At 37.1% G+C, this 20,531-nt stretch overlaps 2 protein-coding genes across 4 annotated transcripts; both read left to right on the top strand.

The window, feature by feature from the left end:
* Positions 1 to 890: 890 nt before the first annotated feature.
* Positions 891 to 11,146, top strand: LOC104092879 (general transcription and DNA repair factor IIH subunit TFB2-like). Of its 3 annotated transcripts, none has more exons than XM_018769700.3 (15): positions 891 to 1,744; positions 2,414 to 2,581; positions 3,423 to 3,491; positions 6,788 to 6,881; positions 7,050 to 7,150; positions 7,284 to 7,332; positions 7,425 to 7,463; positions 8,211 to 8,279; positions 8,461 to 8,544; positions 8,649 to 8,732; positions 8,991 to 9,076; positions 9,413 to 9,503; positions 10,230 to 10,310; positions 10,606 to 10,680; positions 10,783 to 11,146. In XM_018769700.3, exons 1-15 carry the CDS (start codon positions 1,632 to 1,634, stop codon positions 10,915 to 10,917), a joined length of 1,338 nt encoding a protein of 445 aa, XP_018625216.1. In that variant the 5' UTR covers positions 891 to 1,631; the 3' UTR covers positions 10,918 to 11,146. The 3 variants fall into 3 exon arrangements, with proteins under 3 accessions (XP_018625216.1, XP_009596858.1, XP_070051241.1); XM_009598563.4 differs by having other exon boundaries at positions 7,404 to 7,463; XM_070195140.1 differs by lacking the exons at positions 10,606 to 10,680; positions 10,783 to 11,146 and adding an exon at positions 10,040 to 10,131 and having other exon boundaries at positions 7,404 to 7,463.
* Positions 11,147 to 12,026: 880 nt separating this feature from the next.
* Positions 12,027 to 13,350, top strand: LOC108944548 (tetraspanin-19-like). The gene is made up of 4 exons (XM_070192944.1): positions 12,027 to 12,295; positions 12,773 to 12,879; positions 12,959 to 13,039; positions 13,201 to 13,350. Exons 1-4 carry the CDS (start codon positions 12,136 to 12,138, stop codon positions 13,333 to 13,335), a joined length of 483 nt encoding a protein of 160 aa, XP_070049045.1. The 5' UTR covers positions 12,027 to 12,135; the 3' UTR covers positions 13,336 to 13,350.
* The last annotated feature ends 7,181 nt before the right edge of the window (positions 13,351 to 20,531 follow it).

Genomic DNA, 20,531 nt, shown 5'->3' with positions numbered 1-20,531 from the left:
TTGAACTGCTAAATTCAAGACATAAGATTCGAACTTCTGGGCACAATTTTCGAACTTTAGGACACGATGTCCTGAAGTTTCAACTTTTAGGTTTAAATTTTGAAATTTGAGCAAATTAACTAATCTTTAAATACATTACAAATTGTGGATATATTTAAAATAACATGCTTAAAAATGACTACGTGATGTCATTTCCACAATAATTTCACCCTCGATCTCGAAGGCCCAATTAAACTTGGGCCTTCAAATTTCAAAATCCAAAACAAACACTAGAAAGTCCAAGAAGTATCTGGCCCAAATTGCAAGGGGATTTTTATATGGTATGACAACATATGTATATCAAAATGCATATCCTAACTTTTATTTTCCTTTTTTTGTGTATATCAAAATGTATATTAAGATTTAATTTTCCTTCTTTGTATATCTAAAATATGAAATTATAAATATAGTTGCTTAAAATTTATTGTTGTCTCCATAACAACGTATATCACAATGAAAATAATTGTATTGTTTGTATATCGTAGTGCATAACCCATCAAATAATATGCATATCAAAATATATATTACAAGTTCATTTTTCTTCTTTGTGTATATCAAAATGTATATTAAGATTTAATTTTCATTCTTTGTATTTCTAAAATATAAAATAATAAATATAGTTGCTTAAAATTTATTGTTGTCTCTATATCAATGTATATCACAATAAAAATAACTATGTTGTTTGTATATCGTAGTGTATACCCATCAAAACAATATGTATATTAAAATATATAATACAAGTTTATTTTCCTATATATATATATATATATCAAAACGTATTTAAAAAGTTTATTTTTTTCTTTGTATATATATGACACAATTTTCGTGAGAATATTATCTCAGTTCTCAAAACTAAAGAGAAGGAACTTCCAAAACGTCCCGAGTCAAGTCCTCCCTAAGAAATCGCTACGTCAGCTTTGTGCTTGTTATTATGCCAAATAAGGCTACTTCAACCACCCACTTAATTTGAAGCTTTTTTATTGAATCAAGTAATTTTCTGTTAAGAGTCCGACGCGGAGTAGTCGCTGTTGTAAAATTCCGGCAATGGAGATTTCGTTTAAGGTCTCCAAGTCCGGTTTAAGGTTTCGGTCCAAATCATTGGTGAAATCCAAACTCTCAAACTTTAATTGAACACCTAACCAATTATATTTTTTTATATCATGAAAGAGATAGGACAGATAGAAGAAGAAATATGGGGGAGAGAGGGAGAGGAAGATGACAAAGAGAGGTAGAGAGGAGGTTACAGGGGGAGAATAAACAGGGAATTAGGTTTTTTGGGGTTTTGGCTATACAATGCTATTATTTTGGGGCTGCCTTTGCTAAATGTAATCTAAGGCCAAAGATTTGCCAATTCCTATCGTATGTTGTCACCGGGTGCCAATTACTCAATTGCAAGAATCAAGTAACTTTTCGATTTTCATTGCTTGAGCTTGCTCGAGTTTACTTCATAATCTGCACTTTTCTTTGTGTTGATAAATCATGATTCGTATGAATATATTGGCGAAAGTACCATAGAATCACCAGAGTTAAACCCTAGGTTGAGAAATTGAAATTTAAAACCCTAATTTGATCGAAAACAGAAATTGGGAACAATGCCTCAAGTGAAGATAGTAGCCAGGAATTTCATGGACATGGTGGCTTCACTGCTTGCAGTGAAGCTCGACATGCTCTACGACAATTCCTTTATCTGTGAAGTCATCCTCAGGTTAGAGTTTTTTTTTGTTGCATAGCCATTTTTATATGCGCAAACTTCGGTTTCATAATTAGTTAATCCTTAATCTTGCCGTTTTTATTTATTTTTGCAATTTAAACTGGATGTAATCTTCACAATTGTTTTTTTCTAATGTTTGATAAGTAGTGTGTAAGTTTGTGGATGCAAAAGAAATTTGATTTCTTTTTGAGCTTATTATTCTGGAGAAATGAACTTCAAGCTAGGCACAAGTATAATACACACAGAGACACAAATATATAATGTTGAACAATTTGAGAAAATATTATTACTTATTATTTAGTTCAGTGGTTCACCTCGGCTATAGCGAGGAGATACTATGGGAACCAACAAGAACTATGATTGTGGATGCGATTGTCTTTTTGAATCTGATAAAATGTAGTTCTACAAAGAGAATATATATCGAATATGATGAATCTAATGAACAAAATAAGTTCTAGAAGACCTTGTTGATGTGATGTACATTTGTAAATTAATCATGCTAATGATTACTTGGACATACTGAAAAAAGTGAAAGAAAAAAATATCTTTCTTTTTTGGCAGGCAAAAAAGGTACTAGTTTATTCGAAAACAAAAATCTCTTTTGGTGATAGTATTTAGAAATATGCTGTCTTAGGTGTTTATTTTATTCATTTCTTCTGCCAGATCGTTACCTCCCTTAGCAAAGAAGTATGTGCTACAATTGTTGTATATAGACATACCGATCTCGGCCAAGTCAATGGAGGAGTGGGTGCTTCCAGATGGATTCTCAAAGCATAAAGTTGCCATTGATAGATTGATACAGCTGAGAGTAATGACGGAAACATTTGACAGGTTATTTAGCAGATCCTTCTCTTTCTTGATAGCTGCTATTCTCTTTTCTTGATTAATGCTGTTTATTCCAATTTTAGTAATGAAAGTGGTAGTTAGCCTTTCAGTGCGCCTGGCAATTGCAATACTTCCTGTCCGGTAGCATAGGGAGGTTGGAACTTATATACGAATCGATTTTCTGTTAGTGCTTGAGCGTCTGATGGAGAAGGGATCACTATTGTAAATATATTTGTAATATGCATCTCCTGGAGGCTATTGTTTTAATGAAATATTAACCTTTTTCTCAAAAGAGAGTCCTGGAGTGCGCTTAAAACAAGCTGTTTAGACAGCTTTGTATTCTCAGATTTCTAGTATTTAAAGACATTAGTTTCTACATCCTAACCTATATACCGTTTTACTTGCTCTTTATCTTGTTTTCATGTTTTCCTCTAGCACTCTAAATGATGATATGTGAGCTAGTTTAGAACCTTGCTCAAGATAATCATGATCAAAGGGAATATCTTGAAATGCGAATGCTTGCTTAGCTTTATTTTGTTTTCATGTTGCAGTTTTTGCTCTTACAAGCATTATAGATGTTTTAGGTTTTTGTGTCATGCCTCAACTGTTGCAATAATAGTTTCCTCTTCATAAGTTATAGTAGAAATTATAGGTTATTGAAATCGTGCCGCAACTATTGGGATGATAGTTAACTGGTCAGGGCGGTTCATTATTGCTTTGCTGAAGACACTGTTAATCCCCAAGTTTAAATTCAATCTAATTGGCTCTAGTTTCTTGTCAATTTTCACTTTTTTGTTTTAGTTAGTTTTTGATTGTTGACCGCTGCCATTCTCTTTGATTTTTACAGGAAGAAGGAAGCCATGTATCGATTAAATCCAAAATTTCAATTTAATCTTCAGAAGCATATAGTCCATGGGTAAGCTTCCTTATCTTGTGTATTTTATTTTTCTTTAGGTAGTTAACGATTTAAAAGGGCCTTCTTTGAGACTACTGGTTTAAAAAATGAAAGTATACGCACAATTAGATGAATGACTAGCCAGTGGGCAGTGGGCACTTAAATCACGTGGACACCAGACTCCGTTCCTATTAATCCCAGTTCCAAGCAGCACGACCAGTTCTAACAAGAATAACATTATGAAATAAGAAAGATACATGAGGAACAATAAGGAAATAGTTAAACAGAGGAGCACAAGTTGCAATAGCATCTACTACAGTTTTGCTTTCTTCTGTTGGTTATCACAATGCATTGGTTAATTTTGTTCTTTCTTATTCAAAATTTAAACTTTGGGAGAAAGCTAAAGTCCAAACTTGCTCCGTCCAGTAACTAGTTTTTGCGAATTCATCTGTTTGTTAACACATCCCATCAGTTTTTTGTACACTTTTGTAGTAGAACAATCTTTATTTGGTTTATTCAGTATTTCATTTCTTTTTTGGGTAGAAGGCATGCCAACTTGTAATGTAGATTTAAGATGTACTTTCTCTCTCCCTCTCCCTCTCTCTCTCTCTCTCTCTCTCTCTCTCTCACTCTCTCTCACACACACACACACGCGCGCGCGCGCGCGCACACGCACACAGTATATTTCTCGCTCAAGGATCTCCAGTAGTTGGTCATTATAGGATTATGGAGTTGTGATGAGCTGCTGTCTTTGAATTTACTGTTATTTTTTAAAGTAGGCTGACAGTTTTGTTGGAGTGGATAAGTATCTTCCAGTCATTAGAGCGCAAGACTCTTACTTGTGGTTTTGGGTTTGAGCCCAATGGTGTGACCATTATTATTTTCCCTAATTTGTCTTAAAAGATAAATTATTGCATATTGGAATAAAATGTGCCCAAATAGAGTTGAATAAATCATTGTTGTTAAAGACTCGTTTAGAGCGTGCTGAAGCTCGGAGAAGCCCAGGTTGTGCTCTTTGCTTAATCGGCGGTTTGGGGTAAGCATCAAGGTGCTAAGGCATGTGCACCTTCGCCAACGGGTTCTGTTTTTGACGGCACAACAGCAAATATATAGTTTTATTGTAGTTTTCCCATTCTTATTGTTACATTTTCTTGCATTACATTTATATATTTTTATTTTTCTTCATTGGTGCTTCTAATACTTTTTATTTGTATACATAGCATCTAATATTTTCTATTCGTATGTGTATAATATTGGCATTCGATGAGATTAAATGGAGTGACGTGGTGAGTGATGATTCATTTGGCCGATCCCAACTTGTTTAGGACTGAGTCGTGATTGTTGTTATTGTTGTTGGCGCCTGCACTTTTCACTTAAAGATCCAAAGGTTTTGGCTCTTTTGGAATTGAGTCATACTGTTCAGCCAAAAAGGAAAAAGAAGAAACTATTTTGGTATTGAGGCATAGTTGTTATTGTTGTTGTTGGATAAGTATCTTCTCAGTTGTGTATATGTTTGTCTTATTCGTGCTGTGTGTTGCAGCCAAACGCACACGCTATACGTGGTCGTCAAGTAATAAAGTGACTAAAAGTCGGATGTCGAACCCACGAGGACTTGTGATTAACTATTAACTAAATTAGACTATCCTAATTATCTAAACAAGAATTAAATCTAAAAATATTTTATTCTAAACTAATTAAATAAGAAAAATATAAATAATAAACTTTGAACAGAGAGAGAGCAGATTTTAATGATATCAATGTAATGAAAACGATCTAGGGTTATGGGCTATCTAACAATCCTATTGTATTCTTCAATTGAATTGACCGACTAATTTATCTAGCTTATTGGTTGACAGGGTTAATGCTCATAAGAATCTGTCGAGTTCTTACTCGCCTATTCAAGCTAACCTAACGCCTATATGTCTATGGAGTTAGAATCAACAAGAACGCATTTATAATTCCTGTAAATCAACCAAGCAAGGCAATTAGGTATATGTCTATCCTAACTACGAATCCGTCCCCCGATGCCCGAGTTCAAGAACTTGCCCTACTCAATCCTATATGCAATATAGAATTCCCACTTTCGAGTTCAATTCTAGATTCGTAGATAATATTCAATTGGTGATCAAGCAATTAAATAATTAAGTGCAAGATTGAATAAATAAACTAATATGATAAATCAAGAAGTCAAAATCAATATCCGAATAACAATAGTCATGAAAGAACCACAACCCTAGAACGTGAAGTTTAGCTCCATATAGACATGGTAGCCAAACAACAAATCATATAAAGAAACATAAAAATTACTAAGTTTGGTGGGAGAAAGATGGAACTTGATGAATTCCGGCCTCCACAGCTTTGTCGTGGCTTTTTCCCCCTTCCCAATATGTTAGATAACCTAAAAGAGGCGTTTTTAGCTTATATATTGCGTACAAAAGTCGTGGGCCAAAGTTCTCCTATTCCTAGTCCAAATCGGCTTCAGGGATTGATGCTAAGGTGGATGCGACGCATCCACCTTGTCCTCCATTTCAATTTTTGCCTGCGGACGCATCCACCTTGTCCTCTATTTCTCAGCTTTGCATGCGAGGGTGGACGCGACGCATCCAGCCTTCTCTTCTACTTCCCAGTTTCGCACGCGATGGCGAACGCTATGGCCCAACTTCACTGCTAAGGTTGCATGCAGGATGATGTTTTCCTAGGTTGGATGCGACGCATCCAACCCTTCTTCCTCTGGCTAAACCACCTTTTCTTCATATTTTGCACTCCGAACACCTTAAATCGTCACACATAACTTAATTAGTCATCAAACCAATAATTACACCATGTTGGGCGTTTTAAAGATTAAATAACATCAAGAAGTGGTTAAAACATGGGTAAAGTAACATCAACACATATCGAAATATGCCAAACATCACTGTGTGACTGGCGTCTTAATATTGTCATGCTGCAATTCAAAATTCAGCTTCAATTTGCAATTCGACCCTGTTATATTGACCCTTGGTTAATCTAGAAGGTGCTAGACTTGATATAGAGATTTGTTGTGGTAATATTTTCTACTTTGATGGACATGTGTTTTCCAATTTTTGCAGAAGACCAGAAATTTTCTGTGGGAGCGTTGAATCCTTTGCCTTATTATTTACAAGGCCTAGTGAATAAGCTCCTGCAAAATTATTCAATATCTTCAATTTTTTAAATTTGTTTTGGAGTTTTTCTTTCATTTTTCGGAAAAAGTGAGTTGATGTTGAAATATTTCTTTCATATCCTTGATCTGTAAGTTGAAATTTTTGGATGATGACTTGTGAGTTCAATTACTGTAGTGGAGTCTTACCAAGGGAACCAATGCCTTCTAATATCACTGTGAGGCTTCCTAGCTTGGAGGAGTTAGAGGCATTTGCTGTTGAACAATGGGAGGTATGAATTGCATTATATTAGTAGTTCTTGTATTTTCATCTTGCTGGAGAGTTCAGAATATGTAATAATATGTTGTGAGAAAATCTACTTTGCTTTCCATCTTGATCAATCTGCAGCTTGACTATAATTTTGGCAACTCTTTTTATGACTTGCAACTGTGGCAACCAGTGCTTTCTGCTGCACCTTATAAGCTCCAGTGAAGCTGGAAAGACCACAAACATAAGCTCTTCAATGATGAAAATTTTCCAGCGTGGCCTTTTAAGTCAGAGGTACTTTCTAGTGTAGTATTTTGGATAAATATTACATACACACACACATATGTATAGTGCTTTGTTCATGTATGTGTGGAAGATTTTTGAAATAATAGACATAACCTCAATGAGTTCATGCCTTCTTAAGCAGAGATGACAGGGAACCTCCAAGGTTGACTGAATGTGGGTTCCAGTTCCTGGTACGAGTCACTAAGTTATCTCAGTCAGTCAATATCTCATTTGAAGTTCTATTCACCACCGTGTATAACAGCTGATGGACACAAATGCACAGCTTTGGTACATCATCAGGGAGTACATAACAAATGCTGAGGTAATAATTCTTGATGTTTTATTCATAGAACTCATTTTACCTCTTTCCTTTTCTCTCTCTTCTCTCTTGTTAGCTCTTTCACGGAAAACAGCATTCATTTTTTGAAATCCAATTACATTTAATAGTTGCTTGTACTTCACTTCGTTGACAAGTGTTCTGAGAGACTTTGAAGATAAGGCGGTAGGTGGGAAAAGTAATTTCAGAGCAGATTATTCTGCCTGCCAATTTAGGGAGCTGGTCATTCTTGCTGCCTATTCCGCATATGTAAGCTTCACGAAGCAATGCCAGTCCCATGCTCAGATAAAGAAAGAGTGTTGCGGGAAGTTGACGTCCCACGTAAAAATAGTCAAACTTTGATGAATCATTTGAATGCTGAAGAATAAAGCGGAATGGATACAGTCATACAGGGGTTCATATAAAATTCATATAATCTAAACTGGTTTGGGATTGAAACGTAGTTGAGTTGAGCTCATAACTTCCACCTTTGAGTTTACTGTTCTTCATCTCATATTTTTTATTCACTCTTTCCTTTTTCTAATGTTTCCTTTATTTCTTCACTATTGTAAATTAGTCAATGCGACCAACATTCTGGAATGTATTCGCTCTATTATTTAAGATCTTGGTTGGAAAGATACTGTGCCTATGACCATAATGTTGAATAGATGTTGCGTTTTACCCAAATTCTGTAAATGATGGGCTTATGACTTTTACTTAATTATTTACACTGTATTTCTCATATTAATGAAGGAGCGAGGTGTGGATTCAGCAGATCTTATTGCATTTCTGTTGGAGCTAAGCTTTCATGTTACTGGCAAGGTATTACTAGACAGAGCTAGCACATTTTGGACTAAGTTTGCCCCAGAACTGTAGTAAATGACACTATCCTTTTAATTCTGAATGTATGGATTTTCGTTGGTTCTGGAGCACTAAGGTCTGCTGTTATTTATCCTTTTTTTCTGAGGATGCTTGATTTTTGTATTTTTTTTGAATTATATAGGCATACAATACAAACACATTAACTGATCTCCAGCGAAGTATAACTAAGGACCTTTCAGATTTGGGACTGGTCAAGCTGCAGCAGGTGAATACTACTAATTGCCCCATCAATGGGCTCACTAGAATGAATGGAGCTTTTCTTTTCCGTGATGCTCATGGAATCCTATTTATCTATTTGTTGTTTTTTAGGGAAGGAAAGAGAGTTGGTTTATTCCCACCAAACTTGCCACCAATCTGTCAATTAGCTTAGCAGATACAACGTCCAGGAAACAGGTATGATGCACATATAAGCATTCTCTAGAGTTGTTGGGTCAAGCTACATAGCAGTCCATTTTTATTTATTTGTTTTCCATCTTTAGCATTATAATTTTCTTAAAACGGCAAATTCTGAATCAGAAATTTAGAATTTTGTGCTTCCTGTCATCCATATTTAAGTCCTCGAATTCGTTTTTGTAATGGTGGGACAAGTTCAATGATACCTTACTGACTAGAAACACATCTATTGATTTCCTTCCTTCCCCCTTTCATCAGGGATTTATCGTTATTGAAACAAACTTCAGGTTGTATGCATATTCAACATCAAAATTACACTGTGAGATCCTACGCCTCTTTGCAAGGTACATGAACACTTGCTTCCATTGCGTGTGTTTGTTTCTGTCCTTTGGTTGGGAAAAAAAGAACATAAGGGAAGAATAGGCGCCAACTCTCTTTCTCTTGAATGTATAAGCATCTGTTGTTTCTTTTTGTTGGAATTGGTAAGAATACCATCACGACCTTTATGTGGTGGATTGGTGCTCGTCAAGAAATGCATTACTCTTTTTGAATTATTAAATCTATGTGCTACGTTTAATACTCTGCTTGGCTGTTGAGTGTTGATTTTCTAGTAGTAGATCTCTATTCTTTCACTTTTGTGATTGAACTCTCTGAGTAACAAAATTTAACTGCAAATACAGGGTGGAGTACCAGCTTCCAAATCTCATTGTCGGTGCTATTACAAAAGAAAGTTTGTATAAAGCTTTTCAAAATGGCATTACTGCTGAGCAGGCAAGTTTCAGCTGCTATTTTGTTTATTGACAAGCATTGTCTTATTTTGGAGACCACTAATTAAAAAATATCTGAGAAAGTGAACTGTATTTGGAGTGCCTTATTTTATGTAAAGCAAAAGTTGAAGAAGGTTGATAGTGCGGGACATGTTTGTCAGAGATTCTTATTAATTCTTTGTCAGCTGCTATTGCTCAAGGAAAAAATATTCTTGATTAGCTGGTCGATGTTGGTAGTTGTTTAATAGCAGACCTCTGAAGAATGTTTCTCTTATAGTTTTGTGTCTGGTCCCTCAATCCACTTATCATGTCTAATATTATTTACATTGGTGCACCTTTCTTAACTAGTACATGCTTGAAAGCATGGGAATTACAGGAAGTATTGTGCTTCTGGTGCTATATTCTTACTGACTTCTGAATTTTAATTCTGTATGAATTGCAAAGGTTAAATATGAAAAGTAGAAACCTTTGCTTGTGTTGATCGGATTAATGTGTATTCAAGTTCCAATTATCCTCATCCATAGCTATTAAATGTATTAGGTTAAATGTCATGTTGATTGGTTTATCCCCTCCAAAAAAAAGGGAACAAAAAGTCATGATGATTTGCCAAATGTTTCAAGTAGAATTATAAGGTATTCTATCTGGACGTGGTTATAATTGAGCAGTTGCAATACAATTTTTTCACTTGAAGTTTTTGACCTGTGGTGCTTTGGGTGCATGGAATTTGCAGATAATTTCTTTCCTTCAGCAGAATGCTCATCCTAGGGTTGCAGAGAGGATACCATCTGTGCCAGAGAATGTTACTGATCAGGTTTCTCTTACTATTTCATAGCATTGAAATTGAATGACAGTAAAGCTCTAGTAATAAAAAATACATTTTGGTTATTTGTTGGATGATTACTGATTGGACCCCATTTATTATTTATACTGATTCATTGGTAGAATATATTCTTGAGTAGTATCACATTCCCATCACTGTGGCCAACCAGAAGCTGTTAAGCCAATTCAACAGTATATGTCTTCATTGACAAATACTGATGAAAGGATTATTAGGAAAACAAGTTCTTTTCAAGTCAACTAATTCAACTAATACTTTCTCATGCCAGATTAGATTGTGGGAATCAGATCTGAATCGGGTTGAGATGATTCCCGCCCACCTCTACGATGAATTCCCTTCTAAAGTGAGTGCCAAGATATATGTTATTTGCATTACAAACTTATTTGATTAACGTTTTAATTTTTATGGCTATATGACATGATTGCTTTTGTTTACATAACTGTAGGATGTCTTTGAGGCTGCATGTGATTTTGCCAGGGAATATGGAGGATTACTGTGGGAGGACTCTAAGCAACTGCGCATCATAGTGAAGGCTGATATTTTGACAGAGATGAAGGAATTCCTTCGTCGTCAAAAGTAATAGCTCATTTGTTTTCTGATGGCCTTCATTTTGTACGGGGAGGAATATTGATGAGGGGTGTTGTGGCTAATATACTGTACATGAATTTTGTTGCGGGTGTATCTTTTTATTGCGCTTCAGCTGCCTTCTTTCTTATTCCAAAATTTTGGGGTTTAAACATTATTGAAGAAAAGTGCTGTCGAATGATTGTTGGTCAACCTAGATTAGAAATATCTTTTATCAAAGGAAACCAAGAGGGCTACATCATGCTCCCTGCATTTGCAGAGTACGTGCTAACAAATTCTTCGTCTTTATCCAGTGTTGGGAGCAAGAATGGCATACTCTTCAGCTTTCGATACCTAGTATATCTACACTTTTAATGGAATTACAAATCATCTTTCCCTCGCATATGCTCTTTAAATGTTGCCAGTGAAGTGATCCCGGCGACAAATATATTAGCTTTTTGGAAGAGTTGTAGAGATAACAATACTATGACTTATTGATGCCATTATTTCTTCTGAGCATCACAATAGCAGATGCTCAGATATTCAAGACTTTGTCAGTTGTTTCATCTGCGGTAGTTATGAAGTAAAACCCAATTCTCCCAATTAATTTTCTTGGTTGCGAATGCATGCCTCCTTTTGAATTATATAGGAAGAGGAGGAAATTTCTTAAGAGAATTCACACACAGCTAAATAAAGAAAAACGAAGATAAGGTAACATTCAAGTCAAATGACAACCTAAAAGAACATTTTCAGTATGTATGACAAAACATCAGTGGCTTGGGCTACGATGAAGATGTTCTCAATCTTCTCCATTTATATCATCACATCATATCTTACTGCCTAAGCTAACTAATTGCAGTTACAAAATACTGTATCTACTTAGAATCATTTGGCAATATATTACTGTTAACATAATTCTCGAAATAGACAGTTGTTATCCGACCCCATCTTTGGCAATCAATTTTCAGGTTATACAAAAACAGCAAGCAACTGATAATTGAGTAGGTCCTCCAACAAAAGTAGAAAGAATAAGCTCTTTTCCTTCTTTTAGCATATCTACCTGGGCAATTCTTGCATATCCTAATTTCTTACAAATCAAGACTCCAAACAGTTATACTAAATGTAACAATATGCTCTGTCATGCATTCTCCAAAGTTATCATTTCAGAGATAAGAGCTAGCGCTCTTCTAATTTCCCTACCAAGTGAGTGAACAGTTACTCTTTATAGTACAAGATGGTAAAACCTGTGAAGGTTTGCCTGCAATGGTCCCTCAAGTTCACAAATCTAACAATAGGATTTGTGGGTATTGCAATGCTTTTCTATGGCATATGGATGATTAGAGTTTGGCAGCGTGATGCTGCGGACTCACATTCATCCCTTGGTGAGTTCTCAACTTAGTGGTATTACTTTCACAACCTTAATTTGTTTATTCGCTTTGACCACTGGTGTAGCTTGAAATGTAAAAATGTCACACCTGAGATTCAAACGTGTGACGTAAACTAATTTTTGAACCACCTTTGCCTCTACACTAGCAGAGGCAGAGATATAATTTCAAGTTTATGGGTTCGAGATTCTAATCGTTTTAAGCTACTGGGTTCTAAATTAATAATTTAGATATATATTTAATAAATTTTTAAGACATATACAAGGTTCGAACCAAAGCTACCGGGTTCGGTCGAACCCGCTCCCGGCACTGTAGCTCCGCCCCCTACACTCGAAACTTCACTTATATCAAGGGGATTCAACTATTTGCAAAGTATATCTTTCGGTGAAAAGGATTAAATTGAACCCCCTTTAGACCATGTAGCTCTGCCCCTAATTTTAACTCCTTGCCTATAATACAGTCTTGGCATAAAAGAAATGTTAATACTGCTGAAATTCATCCATGCATTTCTTGGTATTGGCACTGCTTTGTGTGCTATCACTTGCCTTGGCCATGTTGCTGCAAACTCTGCCAACTCCTATTGCCTCTCTTCTGTATCCTTCTTATAGATAGTTCTCATATATGCTTGTAGGAAAGGAACTGCATAGAAAGAGATCAAAACAATAATTATAGTATATGTTCATCATATTTGTGCTTCTTCTATCAGAGATTGGAATAGCAGCTGACGTTTTGTTGAATTCTGACTGGGAGAAGGTATGCATGCATCTAAGAAATCTTTATCATATTGTTATTCAACTATTGTTATTCAAGTTAGCTTTCTGTATTCTATTGATCAAGACATCGACAAAAGAACCTCGTTGCTTCTCTCCAATGTTCTGATTTTTTTTTTTTTTTTTTTTTTTTACCTAAATCAGGATTTACCAGAAGATCCATCAGGAAGATTTGATGATTGTAGACAAGTAAAAATTATTGAATTTAGTCCATACAAAATTTGGATTAAATTCTACATTATTTTGGGGCGAATAATTAATTTGGACTTTACAAATTAAATAAGTCAATTTTAATATTTTTAAGCCCAAGGTCCATTTCATGTTAAGGCTCACGCTCATGCCATGTGTCAAGTGACATGACATATCCAGTCAAACTCCAGGCCAATAAGGTGACGTCACGTGTTAAAATTATGTGGCAATCTAGACCAAAACAGTGACCAATCAAGAGTTGCCAAGTGTCTAAAATGACATGTCTTAGCCAATCACAAGCAAGCTTATGACATAGCTTATGTGATAGGGTTGATGACTCACATGAGCCAATCAGAATCAAGCAAAAGAGTTCATATGTAGCTGGACTGTCCATCCTCTACAACTATAAATAGAGGGGTTACATAACTCTCGGAGGACATTCAGAGAGTTGGAGAAGAACATTCCGCAATTGGTGAAGGCATCCACAAACACAGAGATCAATCATCAAGTACATAGTTCTTCAACAAAGGAGTGATCAACGAAGTTATTCCCGGAGTTCAACCCGTAACAACAAAGTGCTGCTCGATATTCTTGGCGATTAAATACATCACAAGGAGGTATGCATCGTCCTACATTCAAGAAAGACGCTTCTCAGGCCCTCGAATCACGAAGAATTTTAGAGAGGAGAATCAAAGGATACATAAAATTGTACTCACAAATATTTATCAATGAAATCTCTTTTTCTTCATATTATTTTTGTTACAGTTTATTTTTTGGACTACGAAAATTTGTTGCGAACAATGATTTCAAGGAGTTTGTGAAGTCGAATAGCGGTGTATTCCAATGGATTTCCCTATTTGGTGTTCTAGCACAGGTAAAAAAAAAAACCCCTTGAAGAAATTTCAGAATGTTTTGCTGTCTGAAGTAATGTTATGTGGTTCTTGATCAAATAATTTTTATAAGCAGGGGTGTTCTATGATATTGGCTACAATGCTAAGAACTATTGGGAAAGTTAAGGAATATAGCTATGAGAATGAAGGTGAATATTGACGAGGCCAATGTGTATTGGAATTTTCTACTCTGTTGAATTCTAGTATAGTTTAAGATATCGTCCCACAGTCTTGGATAATCTATGCTACAGACTTGTAATATTTTAACAACTATTTGAGAGAAACAATGGCACGACCCGAAATCTCACCCGTCGTGATGGCGCCTATCTCAATACTAGGCAAGACGATAACATCAATAACCCACAATTTTTTTTAAATACGAAAAATATAATAATTAAGTTTAAGAGAAAATCTCACAAATACTGGATATAAATACACTCCTAAAATCCGGTGTCACTGAGTACATGAGCATCTATACGTTACAAGTCTGAAAAATACGGTCTATAATAATCTGATGCCAAATACAGTAAATAAGGAGATAGGGAAGGGGAGACAAGATCTGTAAAATACGGTAGCTACCTCTGAATCTCCGAAAAATCAACTGTGCGAAAGAATTAACACCCACTATGTCCGGAATCACCTGGATCTGCACACTAAGTGCAGGCTGTAGTATGAGTACAACCAGCTCAGTAAGTAACAATAATAAATAAGAACTGAAAGTAGTGATGAGCTTCACAGCTAAGTCCAAATATAGTGATTTTCAACATAAAAGGGTAGGCATGCTTTCAAGTTCAACATTTAAATTCCACAGTAATTTCATATCAACTTCGTCTGAAACAGAATATAATGTCTTTCATAAATTTCCAAAAAAGTGATATATGACAGCTGAAATGCAGCAATAATAAAATCAATGCATCCTCTTAGAGTAACAGTCACTCAGTCCTCTCATTCACTCCAACCTCACAGTCACTCTTTTCTCACAGTCACTCATTCTTCTCAATCACTCAGCACTCGACACTCGCACTCAGTAGGTACCTGCGCTCACTGGGGGGTGTGTACAGACTTCGGAGGGGCTCCTTCAGCCCAAACGCTATAACAAGCCAATCATGGCATAAATCAATAAAACATGCTACAACGTGCAGCCCGATCCCATAAATATTCTCACAATTAGGCCATCGGCCTCACTCAGTCATCAACCTCTCCAGTCTCTCGGGCTCTCAGAAATCATGATAAGTAGCCCAACAACAATAATATGATGCATCAATAATGAAAAAGAGAGACTGAGATGTAATATGTAAGTAAAATCGTGACTGAGTACAAAATAGTAATTTAACAGATAATTTAACATATACACGACCTATGTGGGTCCCAACAGTGTCAACACATGGTTTAAACATGATTTATAGTTTAATTTCCCTAATACGTGTACGGGTAACAACAATTTATTCAACTACACAGATCCATGGAATTGACCAATAGCCTGTTTGGCCAAGCTTATATTTGGGCCAAAAGTGTTTTTTTAAAGCCAAAAGTACTTTTGGCCAAAAATTGAGGTGTTTGCCAAGCTTTTGGAAGGAAAAAAAAGTGCTTTTGAGGAGAAGCAGAAGCAGTTTTGAGAAACAGAAAAAAATAGTTTCTCTCTAAAATCACTTTTCTGAGAAGCACTTTTGAGAAAAATACACTTAGAAGCAATTTTTAAAAGCTTGGCCAAATACTAATTACTGCTCAAAAATGCTTTTCAAATTAATTAGCTACACACAAACTACTTCTCACTAAAAGCACTTTTTTAAAAAGTACTTTTGAGAAAAGCATTTCTCAAAATAAGCTAATTTTAGAAGCTTGGCCAAACATGCTACAAGTCACAATTCCTACGGTACACGCCCATCACCTAGCATGTGCGTCACCTCAAAACCAATCACATAACACATAATCCGGGGTTTCATACCCTCAAGACCAAATTTAGAACTGTTACTTACCTAAAAATCGCGTAATTTCTTACTCCGCTATGCCCTTGCCTCGTGAATTGATCTCCAAACACCCCGAATATAGCCACAAGCAGTACAATACAATCAATATAGGCTAAAGGAATCAATTCCACAAGAAAATACGAAATTATAGCCAAAAATCCGAAATTGGCTCAAACCCGACCCCCGGGCCCACGTTTCAAAATCCGACAAAAGTCACAAAACCCGAAAGCCCATTCACTCACGAGTCTAACCATACCAAATTTACTTAAATTCGATAACAAAATCTCATTCAAAACCTCAAAATTCTAGTTCAAGAACTCTTCCTCATTTTTCCCAAATTTCCATTTCAAAACACTAATTAAATGATGAAAACAATGATATATTCGTGTATATTGACCAAATCCGAGTTAGAATCACTTACCCCAATATTTTTCCTTGAAAATCTCTCAAAACTCGCCTCTCCCCAAGCTCCAATTTGTCAAAAATGAAAAATGGGACGAAGCCCCCATTTTATAACTTAAAGTTTCTGTCCAGGCACTGCCCTCGATTTCCTGACCTCGATTTCTAGCCTCGATTTTTCCAGCATCGATTTTTTCAGCTTCGATTTTTTTCCAGCCTCGATTTTCAGCAGAAATTTCCAGCAGAAAAATTCCATCAGCTGTTTAAGTCCAAATTTTGATCCGTTAACCATACGAAACTACCTGAGGCCCTCGGGACCTCAACGAAATGCACCAACAAGTCCTAAAATATCTTACGAACTTAGTTGAAACCTCAAATCACATAAAACAATGGTAAAACCACGAATCATACCCCAATTCAAGCTTAAGGAACTTAAGAATTTCCAACTTCTACGTTCGATGCCGAAACCTATCAAATCAATTCCGATTGACCTCAAATTTTGCACACAAGTCATAAATGACATAAGGATCTATGAAAATTTTCAGAATTGGATTTCGACTCTGATATCAAAAAATCAACTCCCCGGTCAAACTTCCAAACTTAAATTCCTATTTTAGCCATTTCAAGCCTAATTTAACTACAGACTTCCAAATAAAATTTCGGACATGCTCCTAAGTCCAAAATTACCATACGGGGCTGTTGGAATCATCAAAACTCTTATTCCGGGGTCGTTTACTCAAAAGTCAAACTCTGGTCAACTCTTTCCAACTTAAGTTTTCAATTATGAGATTAAGTGTCTCAATTCACTCCGAAATCCTTCCGGACCCAAACCAACTAACCCGATAAGTCATAAAACGACTGTAAAGCATAAATTGAGCAGTAAATAGGGAAACGAGGTTATAATACTCAAAATGACCAGCCGAGTCGTTATATTCTCTCAATCTTAAAATAATGTTCGTCCTCGAACGAGTTTAGAATCATACCTGGAGCCTCAAATAGGTGTGGATATTTGCTCCGCATCTCCCGCTCAATCTCCCAGGTAGCTTCTCCTATTGGCTGGCCTCTCTACTGCACTTTCACTGAAGTTATGTTCTTTGATCTCAACTTTCGAACCTATCGGTCTAAAATGACCAACGGCTCCACATCATAAGTCAAATTACCATCTAACTGCACTGTGCTGAAATCCAAAACATGCGACGGATCCCCGACATACTTCCAGAGCATAGATACATGAAACACTGGATGAACACTTGATAAACTAGGTGGTAAAGCAAGTTCATAAGCCACCTCTCCAATCTTCTTAAGTATCTCAAAAGGGCCAATATACCAAGGGCTTAACTTTCCCTTCTTCCAGAACCTCAACACACCCTTCATGGGTGAAATCTTGAGCAGAACCTTCTCCCCAACCATATAAGCAACATCACGGACCTTCCGATCGGCATAACTCTTCTATCTAGATTGCGCCGTGCGAAGCCGCTCCTGAATCAATTTAACCTTCTCCAAAGCATCCTGAACCAAATCAGTACCCAATAGCCTAGTCTCACCCGGCTCAAGCCAACCCACCGGGGTCCGACACCGTCTCCCATATAAAGCCTCATACAGAGCCATCTGAATGCTCGATTGGTAGCTGTTATTGTAAGCAAACTTCGCGAGTGGCAGAAATTTATCCCAAGAACCCCCAAAATCAATGACACAAGCGCGTAACATATCTTCCAATATCTGAATAGTGCACTCGGACTGTCCGTCCGTCTAAGGGTGAAATGTTGTACTCAACTTAACTTATGTGCCCAGTTCTCGCTGCACTGCTCTCCAAAATTGTGATGTAAACTGTGTGCCTCGATCTGAAATGATGGACACTGGCACACAGTGTAGGCGAACAATCTCGCGGATATAAATCTCAGCCAATCGCTCCGAAGAATAAGTAGTACCAACTGGAATAAAATGCGCGAACTTGGTTAACCGATCTACAACCACCCAAACAATATCAAACTTCCTCAAAGTCCGTGGGATCCCAACTACAAAGTCCATGGTAATACGCTCCCACTTCCATACCGGTATTTCAAGTCTCTGAAGCAATTCGCCCGGTCTCTGATGCTCATACTTCACCTGTTGACAATATAAACACCGAGCTACAAACCCAACGATATCTTTCTTCATTCACCTCCACCAATAGTGCCGCCTCAAATCCTGATACATCTTTGCGACACCTGGATGAATAGAGTACCGCGAACTGTGAGCTTCCTGGAGAATCAACTCACGCAAACCATCTACATTAGGCACACATAGCCTGCCCTACATCTGTAATACACCGTCATCCCCAATAGTGACTTCCTTGGCATTACCGTGCTGAACCGTGTCCTTAAGGACAAACAGAAGAGGGTCATCATACTGACGTTCTCTGATACGATCATAAAGAGAAGACTGAGAAATCACATAAGCCAAAACTCGGTTTGGCTCGGAAACATCCAATCTAACAACTGGTTGGACAAGGCCTGAACATCCAAGGCTAAAGGGCTTTCTGCTATCGGTAAGTATGCTAAGATGCCCAAACTCTCCGCTTTACGACTCAAGGCATCAGCCACCACATTGGCCTTTCTGGGATGATAGAGAATGGTGATATCGTTATCCTTAAGCAACTCCAACCACCTCCGCTTCCACAAATTAAGATCCTTCTGTTTAAACAGATATTGTATACTCTGGTGATCAGTATAAACCTCACAATAGACACCGTACAAATAGTGCCGCCAAATCTTCAAGGCATGAACAATAGCTGCTAATTCAAGGTCGTGGACCGGATAATTCTTCTTATGTATCTTTAACTATCTGGACGCATAGGCAATCACTCTACAGTCTTGCATCAGCACTGCACCGAGACCAATACGAGATGCGTCATAATACACAGTATATGACCGTGAACCTGTAGGCAAAACTGCCTTGAGCTTTTGAAAGAACTCTTCACACTCATCCGACCACCTGAATGGAGCACCTTTCTGGGTCAATTTAGTCATAGGCGATTCAATAGATGAGAAACCCTCCACAAAGCGACGATAATAACCGACCAAACTGAGAAAACTCTGAATCTCAGTAACTGAAGATGGTCTGGGCCAACTCTGAACTGCCTCTATCTTCTTCGGATCCACCTTAATCCCTTCACTGGACACTATGTGTCCCAAGAATACCACCAAACTAAGCCAGAACTCACACTTAGAGAATTTAGCATAAAGTCTCTCCTCTCTCAACCTCTGTAATACAATACCCAAGTGTTGTGCATGTTCCTCCTGACTACGTGAGTACACCAGGATATCATCAATAAATACCACGACAAACGAATCAAGATACGATTGCAATACGCTATTCATCAAGTGCATAAATGCTGCTTGGGTGTTGGTCAGCCCAAAAGACATCACGAGAAATTCATAGTGACCCTAACGGGTCCTGAATGCCGTCTTTAGAATATTTAACTGGTGATACCCGGATCTCAAATCAATTTTGGAGAATACCTTCGCTCCCTGTAGCTGGTCAAATAAATCATCAATATGCGGCAAAGGATACTTATTCTTGATTGTAACTTTGTTCAGTTGCCTGTAATCGATGCACATCCGCATAGTACCATATTTGTTTTTCACAAAGTGCACCCCAAGGTGACACACTAGGCCTAATAAACCACTTATCAAGAAGTTCCTGAAGTTGCTCTTACAATTCAGCTGGTGCCATACGATACGGAGGAATAGAAATGAGCTGAGTGCTCGGCACCAAGTCAATACCGAAATCAATATCCTTGTCGGGCGTCATACCCGGCAGGTCTGCAGGAAATACATCCGAAAAGTCTCGCACTACTAGTACTGAATCAATAGTAGCAGTATTTGCATCAACATCTCTCACAAAAGCCAAATATGACAAACACCCCTTCCCAACCATACGTTGGGCTTTCAAATAAGAAATTACCATGCTGGGAACATGATCTAGAGAACCTCTCCATTCGACCTTCGGCAACCCCGGCATCGCCAATGTCACGGTTTTTGCGTGACAG

Source organism: Nicotiana tomentosiformis, chromosome 2, assembly GCF_000390325.3.
Source record: "Nicotiana tomentosiformis chromosome 2, ASM39032v3, whole genome shotgun sequence".
NCBI lineage: Eukaryota > Viridiplantae > Streptophyta > Magnoliopsida > Solanales > Solanaceae > Nicotiana > Nicotiana tomentosiformis.
The sequence above is the reverse complement of the archived record's forward strand: the minus strand, read 5'-3'. Positions and strand labels throughout refer to the sequence as shown.